The sequence below is a fragment of the Hypanus sabinus genome, chromosome 9 (assembly GCF_030144855.1).
Source record: "Hypanus sabinus isolate sHypSab1 chromosome 9, sHypSab1.hap1, whole genome shotgun sequence".
In the NCBI taxonomy this organism is placed as follows: domain Eukaryota; kingdom Metazoa; phylum Chordata; class Chondrichthyes; order Myliobatiformes; family Dasyatidae; genus Hypanus; species Hypanus sabinus.
Window position 1 is genome coordinate 26,331,278 of NC_082714.1, and position 24,202 is coordinate 26,355,479.

General features: G+C 41.0%; 1 protein-coding gene across 2 annotated transcripts; it reads left to right on the forward strand.

Annotated features, from left to right (window-relative positions):
- Positions 1-119: 119 nt before the first annotated feature.
- rsl1d1 (ribosomal L1 domain containing 1) lies at positions 120-23,367 on the forward strand. Of its 2 annotated transcripts, none has more exons than XM_059979340.1 (9): positions 120-651; positions 5,462-5,601; positions 8,671-8,809; positions 11,087-11,235; positions 12,300-12,401; positions 14,715-14,808; positions 16,489-16,614; positions 20,671-20,874; positions 22,066-23,367. In XM_059979340.1, the coding sequence occupies exons 1-9, from the start codon at positions 628-630 to the stop codon at positions 22,387-22,389; spliced, it is 1,302 nt and encodes a 433-aa protein (XP_059835323.1). In that variant the 5' UTR covers positions 120-627; the 3' UTR covers positions 22,390-23,367. The 2 variants fall into 2 exon arrangements, with proteins under 2 accessions (XP_059835323.1, XP_059835324.1); XM_059979341.1 differs by lacking the exon at positions 120-651 and adding an exon at positions 8,233-8,398 and having other exon boundaries at positions 5,465-5,601.
- Positions 23,368-24,202: the final 835 nt, after the last annotated feature.

A 24,202-nucleotide genomic window follows, 5' to 3' on the forward strand; every position in this document is an offset into this window, starting at 1 on the left:
AAATAAAGCAATATAAAACCATAAATAATAATGTTAATCATTCCAAGTGGAAATAAGTCCAGGACTAGCCTATTGGCTCGGGGTGTCTGACACTCCGAGGGAGGAGTTGTAAAGTTTGATGGCTACAGGTAGGAATGACGCTCAGTGTTGCATCTCGGTGGAATGAGTCTGTCTAGCTGAATGTACTCCCGTGCCTAGGATAAGGCCATGTGAAGGGAGCGCACATGGAACCCGGCACTTACCCCGGAAGGTGCGCACAGGCTTCTTCCCACCTGTCTGACCTGTGAAAGAATGTATAGGTCCTACATCGGCCTCATCCATCACTCAGATGAAATAAATCTTCGATTCCAGGTCCAGATGGAAGTTTTTTAACTTCATTATTAAAAACTTTTTTCATTATTAATTTTTTATGCTGCTGAGTTCTTCCGGCATTCTTTTTGTCTTGTTGAGAACGGTTAGAAATGTATAAAATAATGTTATAATTATTCAAATAAGTTTTCTACCGCGGAAGACTTGGCTGCCCGCGACTCCCCCTGGCGGCCGGCGGTCTCGCCTGGCGTGCTCTCAATAAAGTTCGGTTGTTGAAAGTCGTGACGGCATTCAGTGGGGACGCTACACGTGGAGACGATGGAAGCGGTAGATAGGGAGCAGGTACGGGAGTGAACGGAGCGTGGGCGATTTCCTTTGGATTTAAACTGGTGTGGGGCGGCGGGGTGAATCAGGTGGTCGGCTATGGGTACGGTGGGAGATGGCTGGGTCTGGCAAGGCCTCCCTCTGCCGCCGAGTAGTGCACGTTGTTTGCCCTGCACGACTTGGGGTCGGGCGGCTGAGCCCAGCGGGCCGTCGGCTTATAAACAGAGATCCCGCAAAACGTTCAAAAATGAAATGCAGGTTCCGAAATCGGAATGCTGGAAACGTCGGTCAGGAGGTATCGGTGGAGAGTGAAGCACATGAAGGGTTTCGACCCGGAAAGTTGACTGCTGTTCACATTCCCCTCCCCCCCGACCTAAAAATGAACTCCAGCAGTTTATTTTTCTCCAGTATCTGCAGTCTTTTTTTTGTGTTTCTTTAACATTTACTTGTTAACTCAGTTTCCCTTGAGTATATTTCCTTTGATGATTTTTAGTTTCTGAGAAGTCCCATGGAAAGCAATAGGCCGGTTTTCAATTTCCCTCGTACTTCGAACTTGAAACCAGCAGTGAGGATCCATGGTATATTATGGAAAAGAACGAGGGGCTATAGTTGCTAGATTAGAACTGAAATTATTTCCTTTGGGCAGCGTATATTTTTTAAAATTTTGATTCTGGTTAATCAATGTATTTTGGCCCAATTAAGCGGATACGCCAATTTGCCGAAGCTTCATGGAAACCACACAAGCTACCCCTTTAACTCAGTAATAAATTACGTATTTAAATGAAATGCAGAAATTAGAACGCTACCAATATTGATACAGTAGTTGAATTGACTTTATTTCTTACATCCTTCACGTACATGAGTAAAAATCTTTATGGTACGTCTCTATCTAAATGTACAATTACAGTAATTTATAATAAATAGAACAGTCAATGTAACTTAGAAATACACTCTAACCAGCGTGAGTTAATCAGTCTGATGGCCTGGTGGAAGAAGCTGTCCCAGAGCCTGTTGATCCTAGGTTTAATGCTGCAGTACTGTTTCCCAGATGGTAGCAGCTGGAATAGATTGTGTTTGGGATGACTCGGGTCTCCAATGAACCTTTGGGCCCTTTTTGTTCACACCTGTCTTTATAAATGTCCTGAATCATAGGAAGTTCCCAACTACAGATGTGCTGGGCTGTCCACTCCACTCTCTGCAGAATCCTGCAATTAAGAGAGAAACACTTCCCATACCAGACAGTGATGCAGCCAGTCAGGATGCTTTCAATTGTACTCCTGTGGAAAATTCTTAGGACTTGGGGGCCCATACCAAACTTCCTCAACCATCTGAAAGAGTGAAAGAGGCACTGTTGTGCCTATTTCACCACACAGCTGATGTGTACAGACCATTTGAGGTTCTCAGTGATGTGGATGCCAAGGAACTTAAAGCTGTTTACCTTCTCAACCCCAGATCCATTGATGTCAATAGGGGTTAGCCCGTCTCCATTTCTCGGATAATCCACAACCAGCTCTTTTGTTTTTGCGACATTGAGGGAGAGGTTGTTTTCTTGACACCACTGTGTCAGAGAGGTGACTTCTTCCCTGCAGGCCACCTCATGATTGTTTGTGATAAGGCAAATCAATGTAGTGTCATCGGCAAATTTATTTAGCAGATTAGAGCTGTGGGTTGCAACATAGTCATGGTATACAGGGAATAAAGGAGGGGACTTTGTACACAGCCCTCAGGGGCTCCTGTGTTGAGAGTCAGATGGGTGGAGGTGCGGGAGCCCACTCTTACCACCTGCTGGCAATCTGACAGGAAGTCCAGGATTCAGCTGCACAAGGCAGAGTTAAGGCCAAGGTCTCTGAGCTTCCTGCCGAGCCTGGGTGGAATGAGGGTGTTGAATGCTGAACTGTAGTCCAAGGACAGCATTCTCATATAAGCATCCTTTTTTTTCCAGGTTTGTTAGGATGGTATGTAGAGCAGTGGCTATTGTGTTGTCTGTTGATCAGTAGGCGAATTGTAGGGGGTTCAGTTTGAGTGGTAGCAAGCTGCAGATGTAGTCCTTGAACAGCCTCTCAAAGCATTTGCTTATTATTGAGGTGAATGCAACAGGACACCAGTCATTCGGGCATGTTACATTGGTCTTTTTTGGTACAGGGATAATAGGGATAATTTGAAGCAGGAGAGCACTTTACACTGAGAGAGAGAGAGAGAGATTAAAAATGTCTGTAAACACGCCTGCCAGTTGTGCTGAGCACATCCTGAGTTCTCACCTGGGGTGCGTCCAGATCCGCAGCTTTACAATTCTGCACTCAGAAACGCCTGCGTAATTCACCCTCAGAGATGACCAGGTTGTAGCGGTGTCTTTTCCTTAGAGGCTCAGAGTTAGCGACATCAAACCGAGTATAAAAGTGATTGAGCTCATCTGGGAGAGAGGCCACAATGTTGGCAGTGGCACCACGTTTGGCTTTGAAGTCTGCGATGGTACGCAAGTCACGTGTGCTATACATTGTGAATTTTGACTCAATCTGTTCCCTGTGTTGTTTCACAGCCTCGATAGCTTTGCGCAGATCGTAGCTGCTTTTCTTGAGCTCCTGCTGATTGCCGGTAATGTAAGCTCTATGTCCTGTGGTAGGTGCTGCTCGCACAGAACTATTGATCCAGGGTTTCTGATTCAGGAAGACCCTGATTGAGTTCAGGGGGAAACATTGTTAATGCACTTTCGGATGAAGCGCATGGCTTCATCCACGAACTCCGACGTCATCAAAGCAGTCCTGCAGCATGGAAACCGATTGGTCGGACCAACAGTTCTGCCTGTATGTCGGCAAAAGCGGGATCAAAGAGTGATCTGATTTTCCAAAAGCTGGGCAAAGGAGAGCTTTGTAAGCATTGCAGAAGGGAGTGTAGCAGTAGTCAAGTGTATTATCTCCACAAGTGCTCACCTGGATGTGCTAACAAAACTTTAGAGACACTTTTGTCAGCGATACCCGATTAAAGCCACCGGCGACAATGAAGGTAGCCTCTGGGTGTGCAGTCTCCAGCGTGTTGACGGTATCGTACAATTCCTTGAGAGCCAGGTCAGTATCAGCCTGCACTGGAATGTACACTGCTGTGATATCGGCTGTGAACTCCCTAGGCAGCCAGTAAGGTCTGTACAGCAGCACCAAGTACTCCAGGTCTGGGGAGCAAATGGATTTGAAGGCATGCACATTCTGGGGGTCGCACCAAGCATTGTTGACCCTGAAGCATACCCCTCCTCCTTTACTCTTCCCAGAGAGATTTTTTGACCTGTCCACCCGGAGCAGGGAGAATAACGTGGTCCGGTATCTCCTCCATCAGCTAGGTCTCTACGAAGCATAAAATGTTACATTCCTTTGTTTCCCGCTGGTAGGAGATTCTGGCTCTCAGTTTGCACAGCTTGTTGTCCAGGGACTGAATGTTAGCCAGCATTGTGCTAGGGAGCAGTGGCTGATTTGCATGTTGTCTCAGCCTCACTAGGCTGCCAGCCCTTCTCCCTCGCCTCCAGCACTTCTTCCACAGTAGTGGTGGTGTAAGCGATGAGTCTCCCATGGATTGTGCAAGTATAAAACAATGTATTAGTTCCTAATAGTTATCAACGGAGAATTTCATCCTGTGTGCCCTGCTGTGTTCTTTTGATTGTAAATGAACAAAATCCGCGCAAACATCTAGTGCAGAAAATGCGTTGCTTTTGTTATCTTCCTGTGTAAAGTAACGTCAAAAATCACTTTTTAAAATCACAAACATATGCAACTGACGCTATTTAAAAACAATTCGCTCTAAGCGGGGTGTAGTGTCCAACAGCCATTATAAGTGATGTTGCTAGTTAGAAACTTTTCAGTAAGTCTCCTGTCCCAATTAAGTGGTATAGTGTCCAAAATAAATTAAGGAAATCCCAGCTATTTTCTTGATTAGTTTTTATTCTTTAAGGGTTGTCCCAAATACGTAGCTGCCCCAATTAACCGAAATCTCAGTGAACTCCCAGAGGTTACGACATTCTTCCAGTCCAGTGAACTGTTTGTTCTCCAACAGTTTGCAAGTTGGAAATGGACTGTTCTTCTGGAAGATTGGTAGTGTATGGATAAATAATAGAAAGAAAATCTGCCTTTAGTTTAGTTACTATTAAAAGTAAAATTGGATAGTCAATGTGGTTGGGGAGTTCAGTGGCAAGTAGTAGATGGGATATATTATGGTAGAATTAATTGACTTGCAAGGAGATGCTGAAGTTTTGTAATTGTTCTGAAAATCTAACCACTTGTAATGGTTATTGCCAGAAAGTGCAGTAGATAAAGTCACTTCATAGTATTTAAAAACATTGCCTTAATTTCCATTTAACTTGCTTGGTGTGGTGTCACAGATTTTTGGGTTGGAATGGAAGGGTTCTTGTCCTTGATTATATTTCTCTGTAGGTAAGGAGAGAGAACAGCCAATGATGAGCATCTATGATCGAGGTCCTCCCCAGATTTTGGCATGAGGAACTGTTTGCAATCCCAACACTTTGCACTTTGGAAATGTCATGAATTGTGTTCGCACACGGTAAAAGATGCTTGCAGCCCTGAGCAGCAGTCAAATCTATTCCACCAGATTCCTGAATACTCGTTCATATCTACAGTATGTGCTATGTGAGTTGGCTAGGACCTGTAAAGGGATGGAAGAATGAGATTTTAAAAGTGATGTGCAAATTACAATAGATTATTAAGGAATTTAAAAATGTGCGTCACTGGGTGAACTTCTATTTGAGTTTGTAATTGAAATGCCTGTTATCCCAAAATGGATATGTTGTTTTGGATTGATCTCTGTCCCCTTCACTACCTCATTTCACCAGGTACGCAAGGCTATTAACGCATTGAAGGAGTATGTGAAAAAAAGCAAAAGTGACACAAAGCTATTTCTGAATGAAGATGAGACTATACAGCTAAATGTCACAGTTTGGAAGATTCCAAAGCGGGAGCAAACAATAAAAATGTAAGTAAACCAAGGAGATTAATTCCTTTTTGTTTATATTTTACAGCCTCAAGCTGTGCTATCTGTTAACAAGAGGTTAGAGAGCAGAATGGGTGAAGTGCGAAGATGAAATTGAGCAGAACAAAACATGATTCCTCACTGGAGCCTTACAGCCTGTTTGGAAGGAAATTGTGTAGGCTATTAAATCCTCTATAGATGTGTATACTGTCTGAAGAATGAAGATCATTGTTTGACTAGAATGCTGTAAAAGAATTGTAATCATGCAGTATTTTATTCCATGAGTACTAAAATGTGATTTTAATCTCGGAAGTGTTTACCACCCAACTCTAATGTCAGGTTTTGAGCCAAGGCTGAAAAAAGGGCTTGTACAAGAGAGGTAACTAGCGAACTCAGTAGTGACCTATCTTTAGTTACACCGTTTTAACCCAATAAATGTAAAGCTGCCTGTTGCAAAAAAAAAATAGAATTTCTATTTGTGGTGAGTAGATTTTAATTGTGCAACTGAGTGGATCAAAATATTTTAATGATTTCAGGATACGGTTATGCTGGCAAGCACAGAATTTATTGCCCATGTCTAAATGCTCTTGAGAAGGTGTTGATGAGCCGCCACCTGAGTTGCTGCAGTGCTAAAAGTGGAGGCACTCCTGCAGTGTATCTGGAGGGGGAGTTGCAGGATTTGGACACATTTCTAAGTCAGGGTGATGTGAGTCCCGAGGGGAAACATCCTGTTGCGGTACTCGTGGGCATCTCCTGCCCCTGTTCTTCCTGCTGATAAAGATCACAGATTGATGAGTTGTTGCAGAAGCGTGGCCAAGGAGCTGCACTGCATTTTGTATGTGGTATGCACTACAGCCACTGTGTGTCAGTGGCAGAGGGAATGAATGTTTACAGACTTTAATGGAATGCCTGAATGGTTTTCAGTTTCTTGAGAATCATTAGTGCTGCACTGATCTAGGCAAGTGGGGAGTATTCCAACACATTCCTGACTTGTGCTTTGTAGGTGGAAATGACTTGGACATCACTTTAGAGCAGAGATGATGGGGAATTTCTTTAGTCAGGGATGATGAATCTGTGGAGTTCATTGGCACAGACAGCTGTGAGGACTGCTTTAAATATACCCAGAACATTGATGGGCTCTTGATTGGTAGGAGTGTCAAGGGTTGCAGGGAGAAAGTGGGATAATGGGGTTGAGAGGAACATTTAAATCAGCCATGATGAAACGGTGGAGCAGACTTGACGGGCTCCGCAGTTTTACGGCCTGGAAAGGAATGTCATGAGGTGAGACTTTTACTGATGCAGCTGCCTCAGTTGATTGTCAAGGGTAGGTGGTTGGATTCTCTTGTTCGAACTGGCCATTGCTATACACGTCTGTGTCTACTTGTCCAGTATCAGCCCATATCTGCAAGTGAGCCTGGATGGCTTCATATGCTAAGAACCATGTGCAATCACTGCTGATCGTCCCCACTTCTGACATGATGATGATTGATGAAGCAGCTGAAGATATTTGTGGCCAATACCCTGCCCTGAGGAATTTATGCATGGACTGATGTTTGCATTGCAAGAGATTAGACTAGCTTCTAACAAGCACACCTATCTTCCTTTGTCCCAAATACAGCTGGTCTGTATTCCCCGTTATGTCAAGAACAACCTCGTTTGCCACCCTTCTGAAATCCTGCACTGTGGTTTATGTTTGGATAGCATTAGTCATCCAAATAAATTAAGTTCAAGGCATTGTAATGTTGGCTCAGAATTTGCACTTAGCATTGAGCCAGCAGTAGTTATAGCTTTCCTTATTTAAAAATTGACTACTTAACTTGAGTGATTGCCCTGGTGTGCAGTTCACCCAGAGATTCCTTCCAAAACTTGTGTTAGGAATAATTCTCCCCTCTTAAAGTAATTCAATCAAATCAGCAAATTGGAACATTTCAGCAGGTCACAGTTTAATTTTAGAAGCAATTACAGAAAGCTATTTTAAGAAATAAAACTTACAGTTCTAATAAACAAATAGTTCCATAAATGGAGTCTGTCTGCAGCACATTATAAAATGGTGAGTGGTGTTGGTGATTTTCTCTCTTCACCCCATTCTTAACATGGCTATAATATTCATGCTGGGAAGGCCAGCCCTCGACTCTGTACACTTCCAACGATGGAGTGGGGGTTGCAGGTACAAGAGATAGCCGTGACATGGTCCAGGTAAAGGTGTGGAACCATGAGGACCATGGTGAGGAGGATGTGAGGAGGCTCACAAAAGTAAGGCCCGGTTGTTTGTCCAGGAGTACAGGGACAAAGGATGGCAGGCGTGGCTATTCCGATGGAGACTGACTGTAGAGGGCTCCTGGCAAGGTTGACATGGAAGTTGCTGTCTGCACTGATCCTTGATGAAAAGAGCAAGAACTAAGCAGCTTGCAGGATGAAAGAGGAGGCAGAAAGAGCCTTGTGCTGGTTATGGAGCGGTAAGAGCAGTTGAACATTGAACGTAAAAAAGCTATAGCACATTACAGGCCCTTTGGCTCACAATGTTGTGTTGACCACGTAACTTACTCTAGAAGCTGTTTAGAAGCTCCCTACCGCATAACCTTCCATTTTTCTAAGCTCCATGTACCTATCTGAGAATCTCTTTATTGTATCCAGCTCTACTACCTTCACTGGCAGTGCATTCCACGCACCCACCACTGAGTTGAGGTGAGGTGGGAGTCAGGAACAGATGGGCGGTGACTTGGCCACCACTGCTGACCTGCCAACTGGAGTGTACCTGATGACATCTGCTCTTGACTAAAGGCTACGGTTACCGCATCAGGTAACTGAAGAGAACACCCCGGTTTATTATGCAAGCTTGACGTTTTCAAATTGAACAATATTTGATAGTGACAGCATGCATTAATAGGGAGCAGTATTCTAAGTTTACAAGCGGGAGCACAGTATGCGTAAAGAAGGTGAGGTAGAAAGCTGTAGTAAACTGTATGATTTAATTTTCAGTTTTTTTACTTAGTACTGTGTAACTCTGCACTTTGAAAATTCAACTCTTGGGTGGGAAGATTTTGTGGATAATTTTGAACTTTTTATTTGCAGAATTTTGCCTCATAAAATTCGATTGGAATCAAAGGAAATTTGCCTCTTCACCAAAGATGAACCAAACATGAATGCTGATCAGACTCAAAAATTCTATAGAAACCTTCTTGATAAGCATGGATTTAAGAATATTACAGAGGTAGGCTTCAAGTTTGGGCAAGTAATAAATACTATTTCAGTTTGCCTCTTAGAAGTGAAATTATCTGTGTGAAGATGTCCAAATCAGATTTATTATCACCAGCATTGAAGTGGAGTTTGTCTTGTGGAAACGGTACAGTGCAAAGCCATAAAAGTCTATATATTACAAACATAAATGGTGCAAAGAAAGGAACGATGAGACCATAGACCATTGAGAAATCTGATTGGTGGCAGAGGGGAAGAAGCTGTTCCTAAATTGTTGAGTGTGGGACTTCAACAGGAAGAGGGCCTGTCCTGAAAGATGAGGGTGCTTAATAATGGGTGCCACCATCCTTAGTGGTGGTATAGGTTGTGCCCGTGATGAAGCTGGCTGCATCTATCTGCAGCCTCTTGCAATCCTGTGCATTGAAGGTTCCACACCAAGCTGTGATGCAGCCACTTAGAATACTTCCCACTGTACATTTATATAAATTTGTAAGTGTCTTTGGTGACTTTGCAAATTTCCTCAAACTCCTAACGAAGTGGAGCCACTGACATGCCTTCTTCATGACTGCATGGAACTGTTAAGCCCAGGATAGATGGTGACACCCTGAAACTTGAAGCTGCTCACCCTTGCTGACATTGAGTGTGAGGTTGTTGTTGCAACAGCACCACTCAAACAGCCTCCTCATCATCTTGAAATTCACAGTGATGTTACTGAATTTGAGATGTGCTTAGCCGCACAGTCGTGGGTTTTGGAAGGAGTAGAGCAGAGGGCTAAGCACATATTATGGTGAACCAGTGTTGATCGTCAGGAAGGAGGAGGTGTTATTACTAATCTGCACTGACTGTGGTCTCTCAATGAAGAAGTTGTGGATCCAGTTTCAGAGGAAGGGCAGTCCTGGTTTTGAAGCTTGGTTATTGGTGCTGAAGGAATTAATGGTGTTGAACACCGAGCTGTAATCGATAAATAGTAGCCTTAAATAGATCTTGCAGTTGTGTAAGTGCTCCAAGCAGAGTGGACAGCCATTGAGATTGTGTCTGCTGCAAGTCCACATTATTGCTCAGGCAGGAGTTCATTCTAGTCATGGTCATCCTCTTTATGCTCTTCTTTGTTGACGTATGTTTCCATGTGTATTACTCTTCAGAATGTTGTAACTCTTTAACTCTGCCTAATTATCATGGTGGTCACTGATAGAACAGCTCAAACTAGCAGTGCAAAGGCTGTGTCACTTTTTATCCTTTGTATTGATTTTTAAAGTGTGGGTAGGAGAAATTAAGTATTTTGGGTCCTAGGTTAATATCCTGGGTGAGCCCCCAAATGTTTGACTGTTAACAAAGTCACTGGTGAGAACTGAAGCTGGTGGATATGGAAATCTTTATTCAGCAAAACAAGCAGGCATCATACTCGAACACTTTTGGAAGAAGTGGCTCCCTGGTCCAACAGTACATCACATTTTTATATGTTAAAGAACAAAGGTAACATCTCAAGTCAATGGAGTGTTTCCTGGTCTGCAATTAACCCCAGTCTGTGTACCATGCTTTCTTTTAGAGCATGTTCAGGATTGAGAAAAGGCCTAACTCTACACAATCACAGATGAGTAGAGAAACAGTTTAATAGCTGGTCTGATTTTACTGTGTCTTCAAATTGACCTCAGATACAGTTTGTTGACTGCTTCTGAAATTTCCTAGGGTTAGTGTACACCACTGGATACAAACATTAAGATGCAGCAGTTAAAGCCATTAGAGGAATAAAGTGTTTAAAATTAAAGAGATAAATCATTTCCATAGTCAAGGATAATCAATGCAATGTTCTTGTTGGAGGTGCTAGCTTGTTCTTCCTGTAGATCTTTGTCTATTTTCTTTGGAAATTGTTTTCTGCTTTAATTGCTTATATTAATTTCAAGCATGTTATTATTGGTCTGAAGGTAAATTTTTGTCAAATAACAAACAGTGCTCAATTTATCAAAGCTTGTGTTATTTTGTTGTTTAGCGTTTATGGTCCTTTTAGGACTTATTAATTTTTTGTGCATTGAATCTTAATGTAAATGTACTCATTCTTGATCATTTTCATACAATTTGTTTGTAAGATTGTAAAGTAAAAAATGATTGCAGTAATAAAGGATAGAGCAAGGACCTTAAAAGGTTTAATAAATTTCTACATTGCATGGGCCTAATCTTTCATTCCTAGGTTAAGTGTCCAGAAAAGCAATAAAAGTTAAGTTTCATCTCGAACATAATTGAGTGACACCTTAATTGGCAAATTAGTATAATGTTAACCTACGTTTTATTGTGTTAGATCATTCCATATAAGATTCTGAAGACTGAGTACAAATCATTTGAAGCAAAGCGTCGCTTATTGAGCAGATTTGATCTGTTCCTGGCTGATGATCGAATCAGACGACTTTTACCTTCTCATGTGGGGAAACATTTTTACAAGTCTAAAAAGTAAGTGATGTAAATTAGCCATGGTGTCTTATTACATTAAACATTGTCCAGAGATTGATCTTATTGAATTTTCAGCCTTCAGTTCTTTGAATGCCATATAAAATAATAAGTTTATTCATTTATTTGTTTCTTGTGGTTGCTTTTCCTCATTCAAACAGTAGCATTCTGTAAATGCACAATTTTTCAATAATGAAGTGATGGTTTCATCACTGAGATACAAAAATAAGTATTAAATTTGTATTTTGCTATCCCAGCAGAGAGTACTTTTTTTAAAAAAAAATCTGAAACTAAACCTTAAACTTGTTGGTATGAATGTAGCAAACAGAACTCTGCCCTGTGTCATTATTTCATATGTATTATGCCTTACGCTAAGCTCTTACCAACTATTGAGTTTCAATGTGTAATTGATGTTATAGTTTAGGGAAATGAGGTGGCCAATTTGTGTACGCAAAAGCTTTACAACGATATTGAGGTAAAATATTGATTGTGGGATAGATATTGACCCACTGGAAGAACTACTTTGCATTTCTTTGAATTACACTTTGAGATTTTTTTTGCATTAAGGGTGGGTAGGACAGTAACTTCTCGCCAGAATGACAGGCCCTTGTAGTGTTTCCTCAATTGTAAACGTAGAGTACTTCACCCTGGGGCATCTAGAGTGAGAATCTATTCTCTTTTAGGCTCCATGTTGAACAAGCTATGTGTAAAATAGGTTGCCCTTTGTTACTTATGTCTGCTTTTCTTTGGATGGCTGATTGTTACAATTTTGGTTATGTTGTGAACTGCAATAAAAATTGACTTCAGGAATCTCTTAAGTGGCTCTGTCCCTAACTTCATACATGATCCACAAAGTAGTCTGTGTTTTATTGTAATTTTTAATACCGAAATCAGAAATTGCATGTATTTTTGTTCAGTTGAATTTTAATTGTAGCACATGGTTCGAAATTCTATAGTTAGTCCACACTACCTAGAAGCTCTCAAGTACAGTTGAAATGAACAACATATTGTGTCAAACCAATGTAGTTAGCATGGACTTGATTTTGATTTTTGTTCTTCATTTTCAGAGTACCTCTGTCAGTAAAACTGTCTTCAAAGAATTTTGCAAAGGAACTGAATAAGAAAATCCAGGGTACAATCCTTCCAATCAACAACAAGGGCAGCTGTTAGTGAGTATTTGGGCTTTTAAAAATGTATATTTTTTAGTATTTGAGAAAATCTGTCTTTTGGCCTAAGCTTGCAAGATTTTTATTTGTTTTCAGTTACAAAACAATTCTGAATGAGATTGGTGAATGAATGTGTTTGTAAAAATCCAAACTTTTGGATTTACAGATTTTCATGCACCATTCCGTGTTTCCTATGGACAAATCCCATGAATCTAATGTCTGATGGTCACATTTATTTTGCATTGGAATCCCATTCAACTCAGTATGGGAGGTACCTGCATCGATGCTTTGGTGCTGGGTGTTCCCTAGATTTAGAATCTTTTCTCAGGATCACTTAAGACAATGCAAGAATTCCAATTCCTTTTTCCCCTAAATTTTGGTAAATAAAATAGCAGTCCCAATCTTCGATTCAATCTACTGTCCTGTCAGCAGTCAAAAATATTAAGATCTTAATCATAAATTGGAAAAAATAAGGAGGAACTTCTAGGCGTAGATTAATTTTGTCATTGTAGACGAGAATGAATTTTAGGTGCTGAATAAGATAATGCCTTGCTTTCAGACATTGGTATAATAATTAATTTTGGGAACTTCAAGAATGGAAAATGCTGAGAACGTGTCAAGACAGCTTTTGTGGCAAGTCAAGCAGTTAATATTTCAGCCCAAAGACTTCTGTCAGAACTAGGGAAAAAATAAAACACTTTGATTTCAAGCTGGAGTGAATGTAGGTGTGGAAATGACAAATGGAATACTTGGTGGGCCCAGGGTCATTACAGGGAAAAATTGTAGAGGTTATTCACTGATGTGTTATGTGGACAGTTGGACAAGTGTACTTGCACACATGTTTATATACACACACACACACACACAAATGTCAGAGAATGGGAACACAAAATAAAGGAGCATAGAACTTGTGAAATGCTGAGTTGCGGGACATGCCCAGCAGGTCAGGCTGTGCACATGGAAAGAGAGAAAGAAATCATATTGTGTTGATTATCTTCATATACAGTAATGGTCGTACTCTCTCTTCTTTCCTTCCTGTTTAGTGCCTCCCGATCTGTATCTGTCTCTTTGTAGGATAAGTGGGATAGTTCTTCTTTCAGTTCAGCTTGGTTCCCTCATCAGCTTTTCCATGTTGTTTACTGTACCCAGAGCTCCCTGTGCTGCCTTCTCTGCGTCAGTGAGACACAATGCTGATTAGTGGGGACTTCATTGGATGTCTTTGCTCAGTCCATTGCAACAGACAGAATCTCCCAGTGGCAGGCCAACCATTTTAATTCCATTTCCCAATCCCACACAGATGTGCCTTTCCATGAACTCAACTGCCATCGACGATGAAGCCAGAAACATATTGGAAAAACGCACCTCATATTCCATCTTAGTAGCCTCTAACGTAATGGCACCAGCATCGATTTCTCTAATTTCCATTAACCTCAATTTCCAGCCCACCCTTATCACTTTGGCCCCTTTACCCATTCTCTTTTCCCTCCCTGCACTCAAGATATTCCCATCGCCTTCACCTCTGGTTCCTCACATCCTTCCCTTGATTCCATGGTCTGTTGTTCAGTCAGATTCCTCGTTCCACCTACCACCTCCCAGCTTCTCATGTTTTTCAACCCTCCCTCCTGCCTTCACTTCACCCGGATTCACCTGTCACCTGCCAGCTCATGCTCCTCCTCTTACCCTTTAATTGTGGCTTCTGCCCTCTTTATTTCCAGTTCAGGTGAAGTACTTTGGGCTGAAGTGGCAACTGTTCAGTTGCATCAGTTGATGCTGCCTGACCTGCTGAGTTTCTCCTGCATTTGTAGATGTCGTTCCAGATTGATAGCACTTGCCGACTCAGTTTTATTCTCTCCATTAGCACAGCCTGACACAGACATGTCCTGGAGCTCTGCTGCTTTGCAATATTCTTTGCAGTGTTCTCATTCACTAATTATCCTCCGTTTAAATATTTTATTAATTTTCTCTCTCTCATTACTCCCATCAGTTCATCAACCAAAAGGCCTCTGGAACTTATTTTCATAGAAACCATGGTTTTAGACCATCAAAAAGATTCTACTTGTCTACCCCCATGCCTCCCTGGTATATTCTGCAACATGTAACTACCTTATTTTCTGTCTTCCCATCTTTGGCAAAGGGCCATCAACCTGAGTGGTTTATGTTTCTATAGGGTGTTACCAGGTCTGCTGAGTGTTTCCAGCATGTTCTATTTGATTTCTGACTTCCAGCACATGCAATTCTCTAATGTTTGTTTTTGAGCAGGATGCATTAGTAGTTGTCCTTTATGTGGATTTGGCAAATCTCCTCTTTTGCTGATAGTGCTTCTCAGGTAGCTCACACTGGGATGAAGTTGGAGGAAATAGTGGAAAATGTAACTGCTGCTGTCCACACTATTGAAGCAAAGTTGCCCCAGGTATGTTTGAAATTACGTTTTATGAGTTGGTTTCGATAATTTTGTCATCATACTTCAATTTTTGGTTTCCAGCCTACCATTCCTTCAACTCTTGTGCTGTATTTAGAGCTTTTATCTTTGAGTGCAGTGTACTCGAATGTTGCAGGGACATGGTTTTAAGAGCATTTAAAATATTTTCATTTGGATGCTGTGAACATTGCTGAAACCTGTGTCACCCTCGGGCTCACCCAGCTCGCGTTCGTTTTCTGGGGAATCCGCCTTTGTCCCGCCAAACTGGGTAATCACGTTTGTGTGGGTGCTGTGTAACATACCCCCAGTTACAAACCCACAACGCAAAATACCAGACAGTACACCATATGCAATTAATTGATTGAACTTTATGAATCTTAATCTGAGTATAGGGTGAGCAGTTTGGGGTGGATAAGTCTTGGAATTCTGCAACTTTGAATTTTGACAAACAAAATGGAAATTAAATTCTAATCTTTGGCCATTAGCCTTCTCGTGCATTTTTGTACTCTGCACAAGGTGGCTTAGGGATCTTTGAACTCAGCATTACTAGTTTTGTTTCATGGTTAGCTGTGAGGAGGATGCTAAGAGGATACAGGGTGACTTGGATAGGTTAGGTGAGTGGGCAAATTCATGGCAGGTGCAATTAAATGTGGATAAATGTGAGGTTATCCACTTTGGTTGCAAGAACAGGAAAACAGATTATTATCTGAACGGTGGCCGATTAGGAAAAGGGGAGGTGCAACAAGACCTGGGTGTCATTGTACACCAATCATTGAAGGTGAGCATGCAGGTACAGCAGGCGGTGAAAAAGGCAAATGGTATGTTGGCATTCATAGCAAAAGGATTTGAGTACAGGAGCAGGGAGGTTCTACTGCAGTTGTACATGGCCTTGGTGAGACCACACTTAGAGTATTGTGTGCAGTTTTGGTCCCCTAATCAGAGGAAAGACCTTCTTGCCATAGAGGGAGTACAGAGAAGGTTCACCAGATTGATTCCTGGGATGGCAGGACGTTCATATGAAGAAAGACTGGATCGAATAGGCTTATATTCACTGGAATTTAGAAGATTGAGGGGGGATCTTATTGAAACGTATAAAATTCTAAAGAGATTGGACAGGCTAGATGCCGGAAGATTGTTTCCAATGTTGGGGGAGTCCAGAACGAGGGGTCACAGTTTAAGGATAAAGGGGAAGCCTTTTAGGACCGAGATGAGGAAAAACTTCTTCACACAGAGAGTGGTGAATCTGTGGAATTCTCTGCCACAGGAAACAGTTGAGGCCAGTTCATTGGCTATATTTAAGAGGAAGTTAGATATGGCCCTTGTGGCTAAAGGGATCGGGGGTATGGAGAGAAAGCAGGTACAGGGTTCTGAATTGGATGATCAGCCATGATCATACTGAATGGCGGCGCAGGCTTGAAGGGTTGAATGGCCTACTCCTGCACCTATTTTCTATGTTTCTATGGTATTACCCACCTAGTTATCTTGGTGTTATCATATCTGTAATTGTAATTACAAATCGCACTTTGAATTTTTTTGAATAAGCTCACAGAGCAGTTACACAGCATTGGTTTGGGGAAATTATTTTTTATTTATCTTCCGAAGATCACGAGGGTTGCTTAACTATCTATCTATTTTCCTAACTTGCCTATATAATTTTTTTCCGTGCCACAGCGATGGAAAAATGTGAAAGTTCTTCACCTGAAAACCTCCAATTCTCCTGCACTTCCTATATATACATCAAATATGTATAACCTTAAGGAACTTCAGAAGAAGAATCCCAAGAAGCAAAAGAAAACAGTAAGTAAAAGCTTAAGAAGTATACAAGTTAGTCATAGTATACACTCATTTACTATACAGAACAGGTGAGTTTTGTAATAACTATTTCTATTCATATAGCCTTCGGGGTCACTTGACAGAAATTTGGGGTACTTGGCGAAGAGGCTTGTAGTGGCATGACGAGCTAAAGAGCATATTATCCCTCAGAGTGTTACTGTCCTTCAAAGTTAACCAGACAGTCGACTTCACTTTTTAATAAGGTCTTGCAAATAGTAATGAATAATTTTGGAAGCTCCCTTGTGATGGGAGGTCACAGATGAATGAAGAACCTTGCCTAAATCTTTTAGAGTGGTGAAGTCTTGTGTCCATTTGAAAAAACAATTTGGCTTCAACCAAGTGACAGAAATTCAATGTGCACCATTGCCTCTGCAGTTTGAATATATGAGGTGACAACAATGAGGAACTTATGGACAAATTCTGTCTGCTTTGTGATCATATGTTGCTTCCTTTTAACTACCTTAATGATCAATGCAAACTTCCGAGGACTTGATCATCTTCTTCACCACTCCTATTCAACCTTGTATTGTGAGCTCAGAGTTTATTCTCTGGTGTTATCATTGTCATCACACACACACAAAATGACCATTCTGACTTTGTAAGCTCTAACCTATTTTCTCTCGCAAGTCTTTAGAAGCATTATTGTGTTCTAGTGGCTGCAACTTCTTGTGTGAATGTCCGTACAGATCCTTGTCTCAGTGTTGGAAGTAGCAATAAAATGAGTGTACCATTTCTTCTGTGATAGTGGCAATATCTACCAATGCCACTCATTCTCCAATGCTTTATAACTTTTGGCTTGGTTAATAGATTTCATTGATGTAATTTCTCATTTTAGTTTGTGCATTTCCTCCATCCACACCCACCCCACTTCCTGGCCAACAGTATTGTCTCTGGTGTTTGTGACCTTTTTACTATTAGTTAACTTTCTTATCTCCAACGCTTTCTTATCTGATGACACCTGAGTGTAGTGGTCAACCATCCCCTATCATTGTCCTTTTACCTGGTTTCAGAAGAGCTGCAATTTCCAATAAGAAATCAGCCTTTTCGTCCTCTGAGGGCTGAGGAAGTTTAGCTGTAGGCTATACATCCTATGTCCCGCTTGGTGGTGCAATAATATTAGCGCCGGACTCCAGAGCGAAGGTTCCCAAGTTCAAATCCAAGTCGGGTCGAGTGTTGAGCTAACAACTTGGCCTTGTAAAAGCAAGAATAGCTTACTAGGGAAACACCGTCATGATGGTGCCCTGATAACTCCACTGTCGAGTTGAGGGCTATTCTTACTCTTCTTGTATGTCAGGCTAGTAGTCTCTGAACTCAAATGGAGTCAGAGAGGGTGGATGAGGAAGCTGGCGAGCTAGAAAATTGGCATTTTTATGATGCAGCAGTCTCAATGTGATCCTTCTAATTAAAATTTTCACAACATGTGCTGGCGATAATAAATAGGATCCTGATTGTTCTGGCTTGCTGCTGTTGCAGTTTTTTTTCTAGCTAAGTTTTAGCTGGAAAGTTTTAGTGAAGCCATCACTATTTATTGTATTCGTTATGTTCACTATTCAGGGGCCACAACCAGAGAGATCTGGAGGTAGATAAATCACCTGGATCAGATGCTGTACACCTCAGAGTTCTGGAACAGGAGGCATTAGTAATGATCTTTCAACGATCACTTGATCCTGGAATGGTTCCAGAAGGCTGGAAAATTGCACATGTCACTCCATTCTTCAAGAGAGCGGGGCAGAAGAAAGGAAATTATAGGCCAGTTAGTCTGACCTCAGTAGTTGGGAAGACATTGGAGTCGATTGTTAAGGATGTGGTTTCGGGGTACTTGGAGGCACGTGATCAAATAGGCCATAGTCAGCATGGTTTCCTCAAGGGAAAATATTGTCTGACAAATCTATTGGAATTAATTGAAGAAATAACAATCAGGATAGACAAAAGGGAACTGGTGGATGTTGTGTACTTGTATTTTCAGAAGGCCTTTGACAAAGGTGCCACACAAGGCTGCTTAACAAGCTATGAGCACATGGTATTATAAGAAATACTCTAGCATGGATAAAGCAGTGGCTCATTGGCAGGAGGCAAAGAGTGGGAATAAAGGGAGCCTTTTCAGGTTGGCTGCCGGTAACTGGTGGTTGGGGTCAGCTGTGTTATTTATCAATGATTTTGATGATGATGAAATTGCAAGCGACACAAAGATAGAAGGAGGAGCAGGTAGTTTTGAGGAAGCAGGAAGGCTACAGAAGGATTTAGACAGATTGGGAGAATGGGCAAAGAATTGGCACATGGAGTACAGTATCGGGAAGTGTATGGTCATTTGCTTACCATACACTACCATGTGTATGGTAGAAGAAATTGAAGGGTAGACTACTTTCTAAATGGGGAGAAAATACAACAAAAAAAAGGAAGCACAAAGGTACTTTGGAGTCCTAGTGCAGGATTCCCTAAAGGTTCATTTGCAGGTTGATCCGGGGGTAAGGAAGGCAAATATCATGTTAGCATTCATTTCGAGAGGACTAGAATATAAAAGCGAGGTTGTAATGTTGAGGCTTTATAAAGCACTGGTGAGACCTCACATGGAGTATTGTGAGCAGTTTTGGGCCCCTTATCTTTGAAAGGATGTGCTGAAACTGGAGAGAGTTCAAAGGAGGTCAACGAAAATGATTCCAGGATTGAATGGCTTGACATATAAAGAGCATTTGATGGCTCTGGGCCTATATTCACTAGAATTCAGAAGAATGAGGGGTGACCTAATTGAAATCTATGGAATTGTAAACGGCCTTGATAGAGTAGATGTGGAGATGATGCTTCCCATGGTAGAATAGAGAGGCATCCTTTTAGAGCTTATGAGGAGGAATTTTTTAGCCGGAGAATGGTGAATTAGTGGAGTTCATTGCCACAGGCAGCTGTGGAGGCCAAGTCTTTATGTATATTTAAGGCAGAGATTGACAAATTATTGATTAGTCAGGGCTTGAAGGGGTATGGGGAGAAGGCTGGAGTTTGGAGCTGAGGGGAAAATTGGATCAGCCATGGTGAAATGGCAGAGCAGACTCAGCCAAATTACCTAATTCTGCTCCTATATCATATGGTCTTATTACATTCTTTACCAACGTTGTCTCAGGGTGCAACAAGCAGTTCTTTCCAGCTTTGTTTTCATTTCCTCCTTCAGTCCGTTTGCTCTGCTCCTATATCATATGGTCTTATTTCATTCTTTACCAACGTTGTCTCAGGGTGCAACAAGCAGTTCTTTCCAGCTTTGTTTTCATTTCCTCCTTCAGTCCGTTTGCTACAGAAATGTTATCGGTTTCTTTGAACTGAGCATTGCTGTCATTTTCTGCCATGGTACGCTTTGGCTCATTAGGATTTTTGCTGCCTGTCTCTCTCTGTCTCTGAAATTGTTATTTTTCTGGGGCAATCAAAACAATCCAAAGGTACCGTGGCCAGAATTGGATGAATTGTCTGCATTTCCTCATCCTCCTTAAAGTGATCTGACCTTTTAAATCTTTCCTCGGCTTTGGCATAAAATGAAGCTATAGATGTAATAGAACATTCCAGGGTGTGCTGGGATAAGCTTATAAAGTCTTAACATGGATTGAATTGCATGCTTTGATCACTGAATATCTGTTTCTGGTACAGAAGCAAATTAAAACTTAATGATGTTACTGGGGATTTCAGTCATTGTGCAAGTCCCAATTATTGATCTCTTGCCATGAAAGTAAAGGCTGTGGTGTATCTCAGTTTGAAGAATAGTGCAATTAATAATTTGTCTCTCAAATAGTCTCGACAAATAATTGTGAAATGAAATGTTAAACTTTATGGTTGGTAGGAATGTCAAACGTAAGTTGTGATTTGAGATCTTATTTCTGAGAAATATCCTTGGCTGGAAAATATTCAGTCAGCAGAACTCATGAGCTAAGCACAGTAAATTGGTGAGATCTGCAAAGTAACCACTGTATTAAAGGATGATTATTTAATGTAGTGATGAAAGTGCTCATATTTTCTTATAAATAAATCTCATTTTTTAATCAGGGTAAGCAGAAGAAAACAAAAGCTGGGAATTCTGAAGTTCCAGCTGACCTGGCATCATCTGAGGTTACCAGTGTCCTTGAAACAGTGGAAGAAATTGCAGAAAGCGCGAAGCCTTCTGTTGCTCAGAAACATTGCGCGGATGAAGAAATACCGCAGCTGGTTCCGATTGAAGAGCAAACCCCTGCAAAGAAAGCAAGATTGCAAGTAAGTGTCTTGGCAAGTAGAGTTTCTTTGTGCTTTCTCTGTTGGAGATAATCATGCTCTTGCATGATGTGCTGGTACTCAAATTTCACTGGCTTAAATATTTTAAGTTAAGTGTCTAATTATTTGGTCAGTTTATCCAGGTAGTTGGTGTGAAATAAACAAAGCAAGAGAAGTAAAAAGAATTTAAAAGATTAAATGAGACAACAGTAATGTGGTGGAAAGGCATTAGGGGAGCACAATACAAATATTAGAGAAAGAGAAGGATGGGGAAAATATGACAGAGCATAAATGAAAAGATGCAGGCATGCATAGATGAGAACGAGGCTGTAAAACTATGGTCAGGGAGTGAGAAAGGCATTGAAGAAGAGATTTAGCGTGAGTAGGACATCTGGCAAATGGACGAGAAACTGAAGATTGATAAATATTTTGTAACCGAGGTAGGATACAGTAGGTAGGCTACAGAAAGAAAGAATTAACTGAAGAGAGAGGAGATTTGGAGGTAAAATATCACTGACCAGGCAACATTTGTAGACCTAGCATAGGTGGGACAGAAAACGAGCAGAACCAAAGAAAGCACAATACACTGGGATTGAAGGAGTGATACAGATGGATGCTCTGCTGGGTGCTGATAGGACAAGTAGCCTCCCGTGTTATCAAAAGATAGAAATCATGAGTAGAAGGAAAGGAACTAAGTAAATATGACTGGAGGGAGCAACATGTTGAGATATGTTGGGCACAGATTTGGGAAAAGTGAGACAAAATGTAAAATAAAGGGGAGAGTGGGCAAGTCATCAGAGTACTAAACAATGAGTTAATTTAGTAGTTAGTGCAGCTCTTCCGTTGAAGGAATTTTTGCCAAAGTGGCGCCCTGTAGAATATACTGGACTGTTTATAAAGTTAGCAGAAGTCAAGCAAGTTTTAGCTGATTTGGTTGTACTAACAGTGAAGAGTTGAAAACTGGCAGAATTTTAATTATTTTCCTTTATGAGTGTGTGCCACAAGGACACTTCACTGTGAAGCTTTATTAATTCAAAGTGAACTAATGCCATTTATGGAAATTTTTTGTCATTGCAATGATCAAAGAATATAATGTGTTTATAGTACATTTTACTTCTGTACTGTTGCACTGATATTAATTCTCTTTCACGTCATGTTTTTTGACTTGTATTTGTTCCTTCTTTCACTGAGCAGAAATTGCAAGGAGAAAGCCACAGCACACCAAAAGCAGTTGATGAAAACGAGACCCCAGTTGGCAAGAAATCAACGCAAATGAAGGGCAAAAAACCGCAGAAAACACCTAACAAAAATCCAGAGAGTCTACAATTGCATACTCCGGGGAGAAAAGAGAAAGGCCTTGTGACACCAAAACGAGAAGTGAAGAAAAAAGATTCCTCTTTGGAGAAAAGTATTCATAAGAAAACAGCTAAAAAGCATGAGAGGAAGTCGGTAGGAATCCCAAAAACAATGAACACACCCAAACAGAAACAAAAGCAGAAGATTCCACAGTCTGTATGAATATTATCTATGTATTTTGAGTAGGGGAATTTGCTTTTATTCAAAAACTGTCAATAAATTCTTCACCACAAGTGGCCTGTGTGTGTGGGGGGGGGGGTGGAGCATTGTTTATTATAATTGTATAAATGCACATGACGGAGTTTAATAATGTAAATGAAATCTTTCGTTGATCACTTTGGTAACTGTATAAAACATCTTTAGTCATCTGTGCATCTTTCATGGGAGTAAAGAATTCAAAGTTTTACAGTAAATTGAAAGGGCACATAGTCATTATAGTAATCAGAAATATAATTTGAGGTTTATGGAACGTTTTAATTTCTCTACCAAATGTATAATTGGTCTCCTCATCACACCATATTTTCTCTGCCATTTTCTAACCAGAGCAAATTAACTTGGTATGTTCTGGTGTCATGCTGTGGATGTTGATTGAATGTCTTTACTTTGACAGAGGCAAAATGGAGGACATTGTTGCTCCATAGAAGAGCAATATAGCTGTCTTGCTGATGATTCAGTAAAGACAGGTATCCATTATATAGGAATAACTGTGTAAATGAAACAGTTATGGAATTCATGCATTGACAAGTGAATGACCAAAATGGCCATTTGTTGTTTAAATTTTGATATGGACTAACGTATTTTGTTGAAATTGTGTAAAGACATTTTTTCATTTTGTGTTTGAGGTGAATCGGGCAAGGCAGATCGTTAACTTTTAAAGACGCTTCAGTGTAATGGGGAAATCCATTGCAAGAATTCTATTCAACTTCTAATGTACGGGAATTTAATTCAGTACTATTTAATATATACCCATATTTGTGTTGAATTTGGCTCGTTCTCATTTGTTGTTACCTTGTGTGGAACGTTTGTCATGAGAACTGTCAATTGAAATATAAACTCATGTCAGAACTTTGTGTATTAATAGTATATTAAACTTCCAGAAACCAAATAAAACCTTTCTTTTAAATTGTGCTTTGTACTTCAGGCCCTTGTGTGTCTTGATTTTCTCAAGTAGATGTATGTAAAATGTGTCTTCTGACATTGCTTAGTTATGGAAGATTGAGTTGTGCATTTCACAGGCAAGTTTGATTTCAGTCTTTCTTGGTTAAGAAGTACAGTGGATTCCAGCTAATTGGGCCATCTTTTACTCAGGACAGCCCTGGGATACTTGCCGAACAGGTTCCAACTAGTGTCAGTCACATGCACTTGTGTGGCCATCGGCCCTACACTCTGCTGAAAGCTGTTTTCAAATAGCGTTAGTTGTGTGTGTGTTTGAGTTTATAAAGCAGTGATCTTTGTCACTGATAGTTGGTGAGAAATAAGCAGTAAGACAATTCAGAACTGTTTTGCTCACTGCAGTATCAACATTGAGGCTTGGAGATGCCAGAGGCAGCCAGGAGGAAAATGAAACGACTTCACTACTTCAAGTTGTGAACTACAAAAAAAATTCAGGGTAACAGCAATCATCTTGAATGTTAGCTTTGACAGTTGGCTCCCACCTCAGCAGAAGATGGCAGCCTGTCTCTAGTACTCTGCATTGACAGTCATGTTAAACCAGGTGGGGGGGGGGGGGTAGCAGGTAGGTCTCATACCCTTGGTGAAATAGGGATATTCCTGTCTTAGCATGCAAAGTTGGCATCGGTGGACTGGGCAGGTGAGATCCAATGGTGAGGGAGGTTACTCTGCAACATTCTGTGGAGAGCAAAGGGCTTGACATCCACTGCAACCAGGGAAGATGCTAGTTGTGATGTCTACTTGTACCACTGGGTGTGGACTTCCAAAGAGGAAAGAAGCAGAACTGCCCCAGTGCAACAGCTTT